The sequence below is a fragment of the Eptatretus burgeri genome, chromosome 1 (genome assembly GCF_056783735.1).
Source record: "Eptatretus burgeri isolate ZD-2024b chromosome 1, Ebu_testis_v1, whole genome shotgun sequence".
Classification (NCBI taxonomy): Eukaryota; Metazoa; Chordata; class Myxini; order Myxiniformes; family Myxinidae; genus Eptatretus; species Eptatretus burgeri.
Genome location: NC_140961.1, coordinates 96,769,961 through 96,786,418, shown reverse-complemented (window position 1 = coordinate 96,786,418; position 16,458 = coordinate 96,769,961). Strand labels below are relative to the sequence as shown.

Below are 16,458 nucleotides of genomic sequence, written 5' to 3'. Positions count from 1 at the left end.
CTGGTGGAGGTGTTGCTCTCTTCATCAAAGACTCCATTCCTCACTCTCCATGCACTGCTCTCACTCCCCCACACCCCCCAGGAATACCTCTGGCTACGGCTTCCCTCCACTCCCACCTCATGCTTATATGTGTACTGTACCGTCCACCGAACAGTGATGACTCCATCTACACCTCACTATCTGAAAACATGGACCATCTTCTATCTTCTCATCCAAACTCTCTCTTCCTCTTATGTGGTGACTTCAATTGTCATCACGCCAGTTGGCTTGGTGTGGGTACCTCTCTCACCTGTCATGGCACCTCAGCAAAAGCTTTCTGCGACTCATTGGGACTGACTCAATCGGTCAACTTCCCGACCCGGATCTCAACCAATGGTACTCCATCTCTTCTGGATCTGATTTTGACAAATTTCCCTGACAATATCTGCTCCAATCGGTTCTTCTGACCACGTCCTTGTCAAAGTGGACATCTCTCTGGCTGTCATCAGAGAACCACCTCACCGCCGTCGAGTCTGGCATTTCACTCAAGCCGACTGGCAGGGTCTCCTAGCAGCCATCAAACTTACAGACTGGTCTCCTATCACTACTTTCTCAAACATCAACTCATCCTGGGAATTCTTTCAAAGAAACTTGCTCTCCCCCATGCACAGATTTATCCCCTCTTGTGTTCAGTTGTCCTACCCTTCCTCCCACCCTTGTTTTACTGAAGCTTGTGGCAAGGTAGTTGTCCTGAAACAACTTGCCTTTGCCTCATGGAAAGCAAACCCAACTGAGGGCAATCTCAGTTCCTTCCACAAAGCTCGGAACAAGTGTGTATCTACCCTCAGGAGAGCCAGAAAACAACATCTTTCTCATCTCAAGTCTGAACTCTCAAACCTCTCCCTCCTCAAAATCCTGGTGGCATTTAATCAAATCTGTTTCTGGTGTATGTTCCCCCTCCAACCCCTCCCTTACCTCAAATGGCCGCACTGCTGATATCGCACGTGATAAAGCTGAATGCCTAAACTTGGTGTTTGCAGTTAAATCTTGTGTCCTAAACCCATCACTTTCTCTACCCACCTTACCCAGTTGCACCCAACTGTCCCTGGACTCTGTGTCCTTTTCTCCAAACAAGGTGGAGAGCTTGCTTTCAAACCTCGACTCAGATTCCACAACCGGTCCAGACGGCATCAGCCCACGTGTCCTCAAAGCCTGCGCTTCTGCTCTTGCTCACCTTCTCTCTGTTCTATTCACCCTCTCATTCGCTCAAGGTCATCTGCCATCTGCTTGGAAATCTGCTAACATCACTGCCCTGCATAAAAAAGGTGCAAAAACAGATCCCTGCAACTACAGACCAATCAGCCTTCTTCCAATCATCAGCAAGGTTATGGAATCCATTATCGCTTCAGACATGAAATCCTTCCTCTTCTCCAATGGCTTGATTTCCGCTCATCAATTTGGTTTCAAACCAGGTCACTCTACCCTGGTTATGCTGCTTCTGCTCTCCCATCAATGGGTGGAGGTCCTCAATGCCAGACAGGAAATCCGAACCGTATCCCTGGACATATCACGTGCTTTTGACACAGTCTGGCACCCTGCCCTACTCACCAAACTCTCTTCCCATGGTATCCAAGGCCATCTCCACTCATGGCTCGCAGACTTCCTCTCCTTTCGCAGTCAACGTGTGGCCCTAAATGGAGTTCTTACATCCCCTCTTCCTGTCCAGGCTGGAGTTCCTCAAGGTAGCATTCTGGGCCCTGTTCTTTTTCTGGTTTTCATCAATGGTCTCTCCGACTCTGGAAAATCTTCAATTTCTCTTTGCTGATGAGTCCACCCTCTGCCGTACCATCTGTCATCCCTCAGAAAGGCAAGCAGCAGCTTCTTCGCTCACTGCAGATCTGGATAAAATCACAAACTGTTCCAACACGTGGAACATGTCTTTCAATCCAGACAAATCTCACACTCTCACTATGTCTCTTCAAAAGGACCGTTTAGAACCCCCCCCCCCCCCCATCCACATCCACATTCTCAACAATCCTCTGGAAGAAGTCTTTTATTTCAAGCTTCTGGGTCTCACTATCTGCCATGACCTTTCCTGGGAAAGTCACATTTCCAACCTCGCCTCAAAAGCCAGTCGCCGACTGGGAATCCTCCGTCGTGCAAAGTCCTTCCTCGGCCCTCTTGAGCTCCTGACCACTTACAAAGCTTTTGTCCGTAGCCTGATGGAGTACTGCTCTCCCCTCTGGGCTGGTGCTCCTGCCTCCCACCTTTCTCGGCTTCACGCTGTCGAAACCAGGGCATTTAGGATCATCGGCATCTCCTGCAATGAAGCTGAGTCTTTGGGCCTCTCACTCAATCACCACAGGTTGGTCGGTGGTCTTTCTGTCTTCTACCGACTCCTCTCCAGCCTTGCCCCCCTGCTTTCTCTGCGATTTGTCCCCACCACATTTCCACAGGGCGCTCAAGTTCTGCCAACAACCCCCTTCTGGTAAAACTACCAAAATCACAAATCACTGCTCACCTTCACTCTTTCATTCCTCTTTTTTCCCACCTTTGGAATAAACTCCCTCACTCTGTTCTTTCCCATTCTTCCCTCCAGGCTTTCAAAACAGCTGTTCACCACCACCTCTTATCGTCGAGTGGCCTCATCCAAATCCTCGATCTTTTCTACCCCCGATTATCCACCCAAGCCCACTTCCTTCAATTCCCCTGCTTTCCTTCCTGAAAGTCCCTGTAATGTCGATCTTCTCTTCCCCATGTTCCTCACCCCATCCCTCTCCCTTCCACAGATCTCTTAATGTGTCTGTTCCCCACTGTTTTGTCGCTCCCACTCCTGCCCCTCTTGTCTCATGCCCCCTTGCTGTGCGTTGCGTGTTAGGTCTCGTACGAGCCTCGACAAGGTATACAAACAAATTTTTTTAAAAAAAATCAGTGATCTCTCCAACTCTGAAAAATCCTCTATGTCTTTGCTGATGACTCCACCCTCTGCCCTACCATCTGTCATCCCTCAGATCGGCAAGCAGCAGTCTCTTGCTGCTCTGCAGATCTGGATAAAATTCCAAGCTGGTCCAACACTTGGAACATGTCTTTCCATCCTGACAAATCTCACACTCTTACTATGTCTCTCCAAAAGGACCATCGGTGCTCCTGCCTCTGACCTTTCTCGGCTTCACGCCGTGGAAACCAAGGCATTTAGGATCATTGGTATTTCCCACAATGAGGCTGTCTTTGGTCTCTCACTCTCTCACCACAGGCAGGTTGGTGGTCTTTATGACTTTTACCATCTCCTCTCCAGCCTCCCCCCCCCCGCTCTGTCTTCTGCTATGGTGTCCCCTCCTTCCCCCCCCCCCCCGCTCTGTCTTCTGCTATGGTGTCCCCTCCTTCCCCCCCGCTCTGTCTTCTGCTATGGTGTCCCCTCCTTCCCCCCCCCATATTTCCACCATGCTCAAGGTGGTAAAATTACCAAAATCAAGATTCACTGCTCACCTTCACTCTTTCATCCCTCTTTTTTTCCCACCTCTGGAACAAACTCTCACACTCAATTCAATCCCACTCTTCCCCCCCAAAGTCCATGGGCCCAGGCCAGAAGTTCCACTTGTCGGTACCATCTAAGGAAACCAATCCGAGTTATTATTTTTGAATTGGTGTATATATATAGAACATATTTTGATGTGATAACCATTGCAGACTGGCAGCTTATTGGTAGTTATCAGCTCTGGAATGTACCCACCCTCCGGATAATGAAAGCGAAAAGGTAAACTCAGAAACATTCACTAATGATGCAATTGCTGTTTCCACATGGGGCTTGAATGAACTGCAAACCACAAATACATGTCTGAAATGCTTTATTTATACCATCTGAATAATCCTGTCATTCCTGAAGGCAGAATTTGTTTTATGGCAGAAAGGGGCGAACAATAGGGCCTATCAAAATGTTGCTGATTAGCGATTTTTCAGTACATTTAAATTTATAATATTGTCATACAAGTTCCCTGGGTCGTGCTGCTGAACCACAGTAGCCTACAACATGCACATGTTGTATGAGGAAGACATTTATGAACATTTTACAAGTTTTTAACCACAGTTAAAGGAATTGCCCTTCCCCTACCCTTGTTCCAACAAGCGTCCAAATTGTGAAATTTACGGATAGCCCAAATTTCACCACGCTACTGTAGCATGTTTATGTACTATGTTTTACTCATGCATATTTGTAGCCATGAATGTCCTTGTGATTGTGCCAAAACATTCACACCATGGATCAGTAGTCTCGTCTTCATCACTGTTATCAGCATCAGAGTCCTTGAGGTCTACAACCTCTTCCTCGACATCAGCGGGCTGGTTGCTGCAAGTTCGCAACTTGCACATGTCAGTGCACTTCAGGCTATTGGCAAGGCACTTGCAGTCTGGGAGTTTGCACGACTGTCCACACTTGCAGGAAAGCAGTTGCAACACTGCATCCGGTGCTGGAGAACCCGACATCCTTGATGGCCAGCTTCCCGTCATCAGTGGTCCATCCACAACCCTTGGGACTTGGAACATAGGGTTGGCATTGCAGACAGCGCCTCCAAATAGCAGCCTGGTAGTTTGCACGGAGGACGTGCATGAAGAGGCAGTCTTCACATGGTGGAAGCTGACTGGACTCTATCTCTCCCCGTCTGGCACAGAAGAGTTGATGTCGGAGTTCATTGACTTTCGTGGTGTTGGTAGACGGCACGTACATGTGGCAGGTGACCTCTTGCAGCTTCTGAAAGAGCTCGGTGGATACTTCCCATGAATGACCGAGCTGACTGAAGGCCTCTTGGTCGGTCTTATCCGACTTCGGTCTTGTCCGACTTCACTTGCTTCAAGGCGCCCATCTTTCCCCGGCCTGCAAAGGCACTGACGATCACAACCGGAGAACACGTGCAGTCCAACCAGGGCATCACAGACACTGTCTCCCATTGATCGAGCAAGCTTGTCAATGTCTTGGAACCGTGTGCGGGTTTGCGTACCACACTTCCGATACACGGGGCATGGGATGTCCTTATTGAAGGCAAGACACAGCACGAGGACATCTGTATCTTCAGCAGTGATAACCACAGGCTTGTACACAGCCTCTGCTGCATGCAGAGCATGCAGAAGCATTCGGGTGTCTGCTTCCTCCTGCGTGGACTTCAGCTCTGCCACTTCCTCCCAGTGGTCCTTGGTGAGCTTGTAGTAGACCTCCTCACAGGTTACATGGAGCAACTTTTTGTTCAGTTTCTGCCTGCTTTTTGGTTCTTTCCTCTCCTCTACCAGGAACTTTATTAGACTTGCCTTGTTGGAAGAGCTGCAGAGCAGTTTCCTCCACTGCTGAATGTTGCTACCCGGTGCGATGCTCCTGAACTGGATTGCTGTGCTTGCACCTCTGTTGCATCTCTCTGCGTCTTTGATGGACGTCTCTCGGTAAACATCGAAGACAACATCAATGCGTTTACTCTGGGCTCCATCATGAAGAGCCGTTGACAGTATCGCTTCACTCAGCTGTGAAAACGTCTTGTCATTCCTTTCATCTTCTATGCCAGGCTCATGCCATCAATGACAGTTGCTGATGGCTCTGCAATAACTTCAGCGGGAGAAACACTTTTCCAGCTCTCTGGCAAGGGTTGCTTTGTTCGTCTTCCACAGAGATCCATCGCCATTAGCAATTGACTATGGCAAGGGCCCCAGGGGGTGCGCCAAGACATCTCTCATGTGCAGATCTCGACTGAGCAACGAGGATCATGTGCCCAAACAGGTTCCTGTCAGCCTTGAGAACAATTTCTTTAGCCTGCGCTTTGCTGGTTGGTTTCTTCCGGATGTGGGTGAATGTTTTCAAGTTCCTTTTTGTCATCTTGTCATTGAACTGTGCAGTTGGTGGATTTGTCTCCAGGAGTTTCTTCTTGAAATCCTGGTATGCCTCCTCCCCCTACCGTGCGAGCCGCGAGGAGATCATTGGCAACATCAAGAGGAGCAACAGTAGCGGTCGACAAACTGACAAACTGTGCTTGATCAGGACTCAGTGGATCCAGCCAGCTGTTCTCCATGAGATCCACCAAGGATTGGATGTCAGCCTCATCCCTCCGGATCCGAGGTAACTGCAGATCTGGATGATTCAGCTGGGAGTGACTTCGACCTACCATATCCCTCAGGTGCCCAAGGTACATACTGCGGTAATCTGACATCCGATAGTATCGGGTCACAGCTCCCGGATTCAAGCTGAATCCTTTCGTTCCTCCAGGTGTCTGTGTGTCTTTGTTGACAGTCTCCTCGATCGTCTGATCCATGGGAATCCGTCCGAATGGGTTCGTGGTGCCGATCTGAACCAAGAAGCCACGTTCCATGAAGTGTGCATGTATATCAGGGTGGTCGGGCAGCAGTCGGGACATCTGTGCGTAGTAGTAGGGTAGGAATCGGGCGTAATTCAGCTCATCATAGGCAAAGCACCATGGAATCATCTCTCGGATGGATGCTAGGTGTAACATCCAGTCCCCTTCTCTGGATTCTCGAAGGAGTGCCAGCATGATCTCTACCATGTTGACATACGACATCCAGAATGCTGAGAGATCGCCATTCCCATCCCTGAGGTAGTTGAGGTAGACTTGGAATAGCTCCATGGTGTGGACGCATGAGGTATTCTCCAGCACCTCCTTGAATGACATCTGACATATGTTATCACAGAAGTTGCTGATGCTGGTCAGGGTTTCTTCCAGGTGGCGCAGGTCTGCAATGTGGTTCTCCTCTAGCCATGGGAGGAATCCTTTCCAGGCCAGCCTCATCAATGCTTCGTACACAAGCTTGTGGAGCCTCACACCACGATTGTACTTGCGGCCTTCCATCACCCCAGCTATGGAACCCTCGGCAATCGCGTCCGACTCGACGCACAAGTCCCTCAAACTGGCATCTTGGAACCTCTTTCCAATGGTCGAGAGCAGGTTGCATATGGTGTGGAATGCACCCATTCTGAGGATGATGTTCTTGAAGTTGTCTTCCTGCTTCCATGCTATTTCAGCAGCTTTGGCATAGAGTGCTTGGTCGAATACACAGATGATCTTGGTCAGCAGCAGTGACTGCATGATGCTGAGTGACTGGTTCAGCACTTCATTGACAGTGGACATCTGTGTGGCAGGAGCATTGATTGTGGGCAGGTAGCCGATATTGTCCTGAATCACTGGCACTTGATCTCGGACCCGGATGTTGAATCCTGTTCAGCTGCTAACTGTTTGAGACCCTGGGACTGACCTGCGAGCAAGAAGCCAGACATTGTTCTTTCTCCTGGCATCCTGGACTACGGCAGTAGTGTCAGCATCCACACATGTTGTGGTTGATGGTCTCACTCGCTTCCCAGCATTATATGTGGCCAGCATCAGTGGTGCAGCGCTGATACTCCTTTTCTTTGTTTTGGCAACTGTGGGATTGACTTTTAGTGGCTGAGGTCCGATGACTTTCGCCTGGACAGCAATTCCGTTCACTCTGTGAGATGTCCCCTCTCCACTGACAGTTTGTTCAAGCCGGTCGATGTTGTCCCAAGCCAGGGTAGATATTCCCCGGCAAAGCTACAGCACTTTCTGACAGTGCCAGCTTCTGCAGACACAGGGCTGTGTCGATCTCCTCGACCTTCGAGTTTGAAGTGCTGTGGCCCAGCCGGTTCAGTGTACTAATCAGTTCTACGTTCCCCGTCAAGGACTTCACAGCAAACGGTAGGAGGATGTGCTTTGCTGGAATGTTCTTGCCGCCAGAAACGGCATAGACCAAGTCCTGGCCAAAGGAGCTGACAAGTCGCGTGACCCTTTGTGATGGATCTGTGCACTCCTTTTCCCCTGTCAGCATTGTTTTCAGGAGCTTGGTCACAGATTCAGGGATGCTGCCATCACTGTGCTCCACATCTGGTGGCCACATTTGAGTGACATCTTGCTTCTTGATGTCATCTCTCATCTTCAATGCTGCTTTGGTTATGACATCTCCAGTGTTGGCAAAGGTCACATTGTGTAACTCCACCTTCAATGCATGTGTCACTTTGGCAAGCTCACTCATCGAAAGGCTGTCTGGATAAAGAACTTTTCCTTTGCTGTCCGGAAATATGTGCAGTGCTCCCGCAAACTCAGCTTCAAGCTTACGACGAAGGTGTTTCTTCGTTGAATCTTTGACTTGACTGATACCACAGGAGTTCATGCATGTCACCAGTTTGGAAGTTAGATCTCTCAAGGGTAACACTTCGGGGTTGGGGAAGAGTTCATTTCTAATGTACCTGAAGAGTTCACTGTAGGAGTGCTTCTCTGCTGCCTCATACTGTCGAGCTTGAATGTCTTCGCCTTGTTCCTCACCTTCTATGTTACCGCTGGTGGAATGATCCTTTGTGTACGAAAGGTAGTAAGACTTGTGGTAATGGCCCTCTGCAGCAACAAGGTTTCTGATCACAACAGCAAGCATCCTATTATCTCGTTTCCTGACTGCTGCTGCCCTGATTCTGTCATCAGCACGTAACTCGGCGCATTGCGTGAGGGGCTCCCTGGTGTTTTGACCTCTCAGATACTTGCTCGCTTTTTCGCAGAAGATACACTCTTCATCATATACCCTTGACGTGCTGGGCACCTCTCTAGATGACCTCCTGGGAGTGTCTTTTGCGGTTTTGCCCCTGGGATCTTCTCTGGCAATGATAGAGTCAAGAAGTTTCTTCATGGTGAAAATGCTGCGGCACTTGCGATGGTACTGTACTGGTGGGATTTCTCCCTCGGGTAAGTATTTGGCCATGTTCAGGATAGGGGCATGCTTTCGTATCTCAGCAGAGTTCTCCAAGGCTCAATGTTTTGTGGTGACACCAATTTTGCGTCTGCCTCCTCATCGGAACAGTGGATTGCACAGTCTATGCGTGCACGCTTCCGTGGCAACCTGGCGCGTTCTTCTTCACCAGTGGACTCCATTGTCAATCAGACCCAGTCACTGCAATATACAACAAGAAAGTCGGATACACTTATGACATTATAAAATACATTTACATACTTTCCAGTGTGCACAACCTGAAACATTTCTGGTGGGGTGAAAGATTATTACAAGTTTGAGCTACGTTGTAATTTTCATATATTCAGCCGCAATTTGCATTTGGGGGGTAGGGGAAGGAAAAAGTCTACAACTTTGTTGAAACCAGCTGGATGGTCCTCCTTTGTGCTTCCCTGCAAACCAGGTACATATAGGTATCTGATCCATTAGGACTGTGGCACTCATATGGGACACACAACATTCCGTAAATAATGATAATAATAAATCCGCAAAATTTCACAAAATATAGCGTGCAAATCAGCCGTAATTTGAATACCAAACTAAAGCATGTACCTCAAGATGGGAAGTATGCTTGTTGTAAGTGTGCAAATAACAAATCTGGATATCCTGAGCTGTTATTGAATGATATTACCTTCATGGGATGTGTCAATAGTCCATTGTGTGATTTTCCCCCAAAACGTCAATATCTCAGAATGGTAAAATGGTAAAAATGCAAAATACATCCACGAAGCTGCTCTTCTGGAACGGTTATCACATATTGAAATAATCATATAGTCCCTACCAATAACTTAGTAGCCCTAAAGTTTGGTTTCCTCAGATGGTACCGATATATGCCTGGGCCCATGGACTACAAGTTTTCAAAACAGCTGTTTACCACCAACTCTTATCTTCCTCCATCCAAAACCATGATCTGTTCTACCCCCGTTAATCCACCCCAAACCCACCTCCTTCAAATTCCCTGCTTTCCTTCCTGAAAATCCCTGTCGTGTAAGGATCTGAAAGTCCCTGTAGTGTCCATCTTGTTTACCCTGTGTAACCTGCCCCATCCCTCCCTCTTCCTTCCACAGATCTCCTCATGTCTCTGTTCCACACTTTTTTCCTTCCCTCTCCCGCCACTCTCGTCTCCTTTCCCCTTGTTGTATGCTCTGTGTGTTAGCTCTTATATGAGCCTCGACATTGTATACAAAAAAGAAAAAGAAAAAAAAAATCTGTCCAGTCGTTCTGGGTAAGAAGATTTAAAAAAATATATATAGAGGTTTTAAGGTAAATCCCATATGGCTACCAAAGCATATGACCTTTGAGACCATCTGTGTCAACATTTTGTTCCTCATGGATAGGTGGTCATACATGTGAAGTTTCTCCTTGAAAGTTTCTCAGCCATTTCAGAGAAGAATTTTTAAGGTATGTATAAAAAAAAACATGGCTACCGAATCACATGACTAATGCATCAATTTTTTTTTCTGTCGACCAATTTATCCCTATATGACCCTCCAAAATTTTCATACTGATCGGATGTCACGTTCTACATCTGCAATTATGTCACAACGAAGGCACCTACAGTATGATGCTATTAAAAAAACAAACAAACTTATTTCCCATGAGTAGTACTTGCGGTGTGCCAAGTTTCAATTTTTTCCTTGGTGCGGTTTCAGAGATAGAGGTCCAAAGTTTTTCTGTTTCTCCAACATGGCTGCCACACCATGTGATCTCCGATATCATAATTATCATTAAAACATTTTCCATGAGTAGTTGCTCAGATGGTGAAAATTTTATCTCAATTTAACAAGCAGTTACGGAGAAAAACACAAGATTTGTGCAGACAAACAAACAAACAATGAAAAATACATTGTGCAGAGCATGATACTTGCAAAATCTACCGCCCTCTCCAAAGGTTACCATTGATACATGAAATTGTCCATTTCATTATGATTAAAATTGATGATCTCAATCAAAGCTAAGGTCAAGCAGATGAAAGTTGATTATTATTCAGATTGAAATTGATGATTTTAGAAATTTTACCTTGAATTGGCATTTGACCTTTTGACCTCAAATAGTTGGTTTCTCAATTTAGTGACGCAATATGCAAATCCTGTTCAACTTTCAAGTCAGGTCAGGTCAGGTATGAGAGCATGTGCCAGAGCAGCATGTCACTGCATCCACTTTCTGCCGTAATCCAGGGGCCTCCGTCTGGCCATCCCCCCAGGCAGATGCTTGGCCCATCCCCATCTCCTTGACATGCCGATCAACCTGCTGCAACCACTAGGCACGTGGTTAGCCCATTGGCCTCCTCCACTCACGAGACTCCCTCACTGAGAGAATCTGGTGAGCAGGATCAGCGTCTCAAGTCAATCGGATGAAAAATTGATGATTTTAGAAATTTGACCTCAAGATGACCTTTGACCTCAAAATCAATAGACTTCTCAGTTGAGACTACCTCTACAACTTGGTAAAGTTTCATGATGGTTGATTTAGAATTGACCTGTAGGCGATTGACAAACAGACAGAATAACAAAATTGACTGACCAATATATACATTCTCTTTTTTGCAAGTAACAAAGACAAATGAAAAATCACTCATGGAATGACAACTTGAAAAAACAGCACAAAGTAGAATGGCACTCGGTAGAGCGCATACCTCTGCCAGGTGGAACAGTTCACGTTTTGTTTCCCACTGAGGGGCTGGATCCAAACCAAAATCAAATCAATCCACTTGTTCTTGTCACCTATCCAACTCATCCACCTTGTTTTGTCATAACTTGTCATAACACAACTTTTTAAGATAGTGAAATATTTCGTTTTTGGCTATATCTATCAATTTTAGAAATTATGCCTGTGTTGACCTTTTGACTTCAAAATTAATGAGTTGAATTCAGTGACCTGACATGAAAATGCTCTTCAAATTTCAAGTTAGTTGGATTAAAATTGAGGATTTTAGAAAATTTGGTCCAAATTGGCCTATGTTGACCTTTTGGCTTATGTTTACAGCAAAATTAATAGGTGGTTGAATTTGGTGCCCTGATATGTAAATGCTCTTCAAATTTCAAGTTTATTGGATTAAAATTGATGAGTTTAGAAATTTGGCCAGATGCTGAACTTTTGGTCTATGTTGACCTTTTAGCCTATGTTGATCACAAAAATAATAGGTGGTTGAATTCAGTGACCTCATATGTAAATCGTTTTCAAATTTCATCTCAATTGGATGAAAATTGAGGATTTTGAAAATTTGGCCCAAATTGGCCTATGTTTACCTCAAAATTAATGGGTGGTTGAATTCAGCGACCTGATATGCAAATGGTCTTCACATTTCAAGTTTATCGGATAAAAATTGACAATTTTAGAAACAATTAAAAAATTTGGCCTATTTTGGGTTGATATTGTGGCCTATGTTGACCTTTTGACCTATGATAACCTCAAAAGTAAAAGGCACTTGAATTCAATGACCTGATATGCAAATCGTGTTCAAATTTCAAGTCAATCGGATTAAATTTGAGGATTTTAGAAAATTTGGCTCAAATTGACCTATGTAGACCTTTTTGGTCGACCAAATTTTAGGAAACTTCAATGCATGACCGTGGCAGGGTCGGTGACATTAATCTCTGAAATTTTCAGAATGGTCGGTTGAGCGGTTTGGGCTGGAGGCCAGCGGACAGACAAACAAACACACCCACGCACGCACACACAAACAAAGAGGGGATCAACATACTTGTCAAAATATATATATATATATATTTTTTTTTTTTTGCCAAGTAACAAATGGACCCAAATGCCCGTCTCCTCTGGCGAGGGTAACAAACGGAGTAAAAACTGAGTACTCCCTTCCTTCAGCACTGGGCGATGACGACATGCATCGCCGAGATATGGAATTGGGAAGGAGCGGTGTACAGTAGTTTTTCTCATGTTTGTTACCATATTGAGATGACATAGTAAGAATGGATATAAATGATTAGTATTGAAAGGGATGGATTAAATGTAATTGGTGAGTGCATGCTCATTATCGATTGGATAATTTTGAATGTCTCAGTGAGCAGATCAACGTTTAATCGGCATAACAATCCCAATCAGCAAACGTTCCGGGCATTGATTTCTGTAGTTCGTTTAAAATTTACAATAATGCAATTTATATCAGAAAATATCGCACTTTTCATTTATGCAATTCAATGTTTTTAACCATAGTCGATGCCTGGATTTCCAGGGAAATAAGTATGGTGTGATTGGCGGACAATTTGTTTTTGGCCCAAGTCTTTCACAATCTGGTTGGTCAAGCCTGATGTTCGACTGGAGCCAATTAAGATTCGAATTTGTGACTTGTTCAGGGTGCCGGCAATAACATGCCCACTCTTTGCAAAAATACACTTTGGGATATTTAACGGCCACTCGATAAGCTAGCAGACGGGATACCCAGCTTAATGGACATCCCAGGGACGGCGTACTTTGTGAAGCACCAATCTGTCCGCTTATAGTTGGGTTGGGAACCAAACCCAGACGAGGTAGGTCAAAGCTAATTGCATTAGCTCTGGAACATCCAATCAAGACCAACAGGCCACAAGTATTGCTTTCAATATTATTCAGTATCACCTTCCAACTCCCATCACCATTGCCTTTTAGACAAAGTATTGGGAAAATATTCTCACCTCAAAGCTGACTACCCTGGGTTCGAATCTCAGCCCAACTACATATAAACCGTCATACCGGTGTTTCACAGGCCTCTTGTCATAAACTGGCCTCCCGTAATAAACTCGCTTCCCGTCTGCCAGCATTCTTTGGTGGACGTTAAAGTTCCCATGATGTCCTTCGTGAAGAGTATGCGAGCTATCACCAGCACCATGAACAAATTACAAATTCCTGCCCTAATTATTTTATCCAATGTCAGGTCGGCTCGTGAAAGACTTGGACCAAAAACTTTCCGCCAGCCAACCGCACAAGAACGTGTGAATAATTGTGGCCGTTCAAGAAAAACAAAAAGAAAAGAAAGAAGTGTGAAGACATTCAAAATCAGTTTAAAAGAAAATTTTTCACATGCTGCATGTACACACACAACTCTTCTATTGTGGGTGAGTGTAAAACGGTTAGCATGAAATACGAGCTGCAAGCATGAAAGCAAGACTCAATAAGGGAGGAATAAAGTCTCAAAGGAAGTACTGTATGTTATGACATTGCTCAAATCATTTCTTACCAGTGTCTGCATAACGAGCCCTTCGTCCAAAGTGAGGTGTGCGCATATTTTGATTCTTCGATTTTCATGGTATTTTCACAACATTGTTTCCATGCATCTGGGTAATGGAGCACGTGCTTAAGAACAAAATCAAATATAGAGAAAGTTTTTCTCATTAAAAAGACAATATTAAGCAACAGTATGGAGAGAACAATGAACTTCTCGAGAGCATAAACTTATACTTCTACCCTCAAACATACAACAATACAACTCTGTATTCGTATGCCGTTGGTAGCATCAGAAACTAGCAGATTGATTGGAACATGGATTTGCTCAGCATGCTATTACAAGAGTAGTATTGTGGACGAGTACAGTCACACATACCCCAAGTAACAGAAACCTTGGACAAAGGAGAGTGCGATTGGGACAACATATTCCTGTGTGGTGTCCCCACCCTATTAACTTAATAATCCTCTTGGTACCAAGCCTATTATTATTATCAACTTGATCTAAATTTACATCCAAGTGGCATAATGGTTGGAGCATCCACTCTGAGTCTGGAAGGTCAGTGGTTCAAACCCTGGCCGAGTCATACCAAAGACTAAAATAAAAAAAAAATGGTATAGGTTGCCTCCTTGCTCGACGTTCAGGTATGGGTTGCCTCCTTGCTCGACATTCAGCATTTAAAAGGATAAGAGCACAGACAATCTCCTTTGGTTGGCATCCATGGGGAGGAGGAAATTCCTCCTGAGGAAATGTTCTGCTGACTGTGGTGAGAAAGGGTGTCATTGTTCTGACGTCGCTGGAACCCATGGTGTATTGGAAAGTGATGGCTCTTTCCCTCAAGCTCAGTCACTGTCTTGTCTAACATTCCTGTGTTGTCTTGTGTATTCGCATGTATGTCCATGTGTGTTAGATCGACTATGAGCCTTAGATACTGTACAAAAAGAAAGAAAAAAAATCATTTTATATGGCTGGCAGCATAGCTTCGAGGTGTGCACACTCGTCTGAGTTTTCTGGCCTGGATTCAAACCTTGACCCAACTAGAAAATATCCACAGGTGTTTTGCATGCAAGGTCTGTACATCATGGTGCATACTGTCGAACGAGAAGCTCGCTCCATCGGACCTGTCTCCCAATACTGGCTGTTGGTGGACGTTAACGATTCCTCGGTTCCTCTTTTGAAGAGAAGGCGAGTTATTGCCAGCACCCTCAATTAATGACAAACTCTTGCCACCTTCAGTTGAACATCAGGCCTGTCAGCTGGTGAAAGACTTGGGCCAAAAACATTCCTCAACTGACCCCACAATAAGGTGGGAATAATTGAGGGTAGTAAGTGGTGGTAGTAGTTGAAGTACCTTATAAAATGACACCTTTCTACCCCTTATTTGTGTAGAATTATTTTTTAAATCTTGCACAAGATTAAATATTTCTGTGTAAGATTTCTTTCAAATAAACGTAACAAAAAATATGCATTAGTACACATATTGAGATAAAATGAAAACACAGATGACTGTGAAAACACACCATCAAACCATGATCTCGACATTAATCTCAAGTGAGAAGTCCAACTCTTGCCTTTTAGCCTGGCAACACCATAACATGTTGAAAAAAAAAAATCCCAGAGCGAGTGATTAAAAAGTCACCCCAACAACAGCTGCATTGTGCTTACTATGTATGAGACTCAAGGCCTTGATTCCTGGAATCTGTGCAGAATTTGCATAAGCCTTTTCACGATGAGTCACAATCCTTTGCTTTTACGGCATTGTATAAAATCTTTTTTCCTTTGTTTGTTTGGAATACATTCTGAAAATGAGATAAATGTTTGATCATTGCTTGGAAAAGGCATACACACACACACACATATATATATATATATATATATATATATATATATATATATATATATATATATATATATATATATATATATATATATATATATATATATATATATTTATATATATTTATATATATATATATTTATATATATTTATATATTTATATATTTATATATATATATATATATTTATATATATATATATATATATATATATATATATATATATATATATATATTTGAACAATCCAAATAAACAATAGTCGCCATGGAAATGGTAATTTGGAAAATTTGACCTTTGAAGTGTTTTTGCATAATTGAATGTTGTGCATAACAAATTTGGTTGATACATTTTCTAATCGTGGTCTAACAGGTGTTTTACATGTTTTTGATGGCCTTGAGCTTTGAACAGATTTTCCTCACACATACGATAGATATGTACAAATAAGCTGTGAAAGTTTCAATTTGATATCTTGAAAAATTACTGAGGATTGATAATGAATTCACAAAAGGCACATTTCATTGTAATGGAGTGAAATTGTTGTCATGGAATCGTTGACATGTCAAAAAGGCCAAATCGATCGTTCCGATTTTTGGTGAACCAGGTCTGTGACCCAATATGTGAATCGTGTACAAATTTAAAGTCAACCGGATGAAAATTGCTGATTTTATGTGACCTTGACCCCGTTGACATTTTGAGCTTTTGACGTCAA

The 16,458-nt window shown here is 44.2% G+C and overlaps 2 protein-coding genes across 5 annotated transcripts in view; both read right to left on the bottom strand.

Annotated features, from left to right (window-relative positions):
* Positions 1-3,412: 3,412 nt before the first annotated feature.
* LOC147035006 (uncharacterized) lies at positions 3,413-9,244 on the bottom strand. Its single transcript, XM_085861494.1, is given in 5 exon segments — positions 3,413-4,459; positions 5,275-5,399; positions 5,910-7,094; positions 7,489-8,762; positions 8,765-9,244. Coding segments are annotated over 5 exon segments (3,003 nt in total). The 5' UTR covers positions 8,898-9,244; the 3' UTR covers positions 3,413-4,173.
* Positions 9,245-13,802: 4,558 nt separating this feature from the next.
* LOC147035003 (rhotekin-like) overlaps positions 13,803-16,458 on the bottom strand; it is a 164,734-nt gene continuing 162,078 nt past the window's right edge. For 2 of the 4 annotated variants that reach the window (XM_085892312.1, XM_085892332.1), the window contains one exon: positions 13,880-14,024. In XM_085892312.1, coding sequence (XP_085748438.1) covers positions 13,924-14,024 — 101 coding nt within the window. In that variant the 3' untranslated portion in view covers positions 13,880-13,923. Of the gene's footprint in view, positions 14,025-16,458 lie in introns of all 4 variants that reach the window. The other 2 variants (XM_085892324.1, XM_085892320.1) reach the window with 2 other exon arrangements.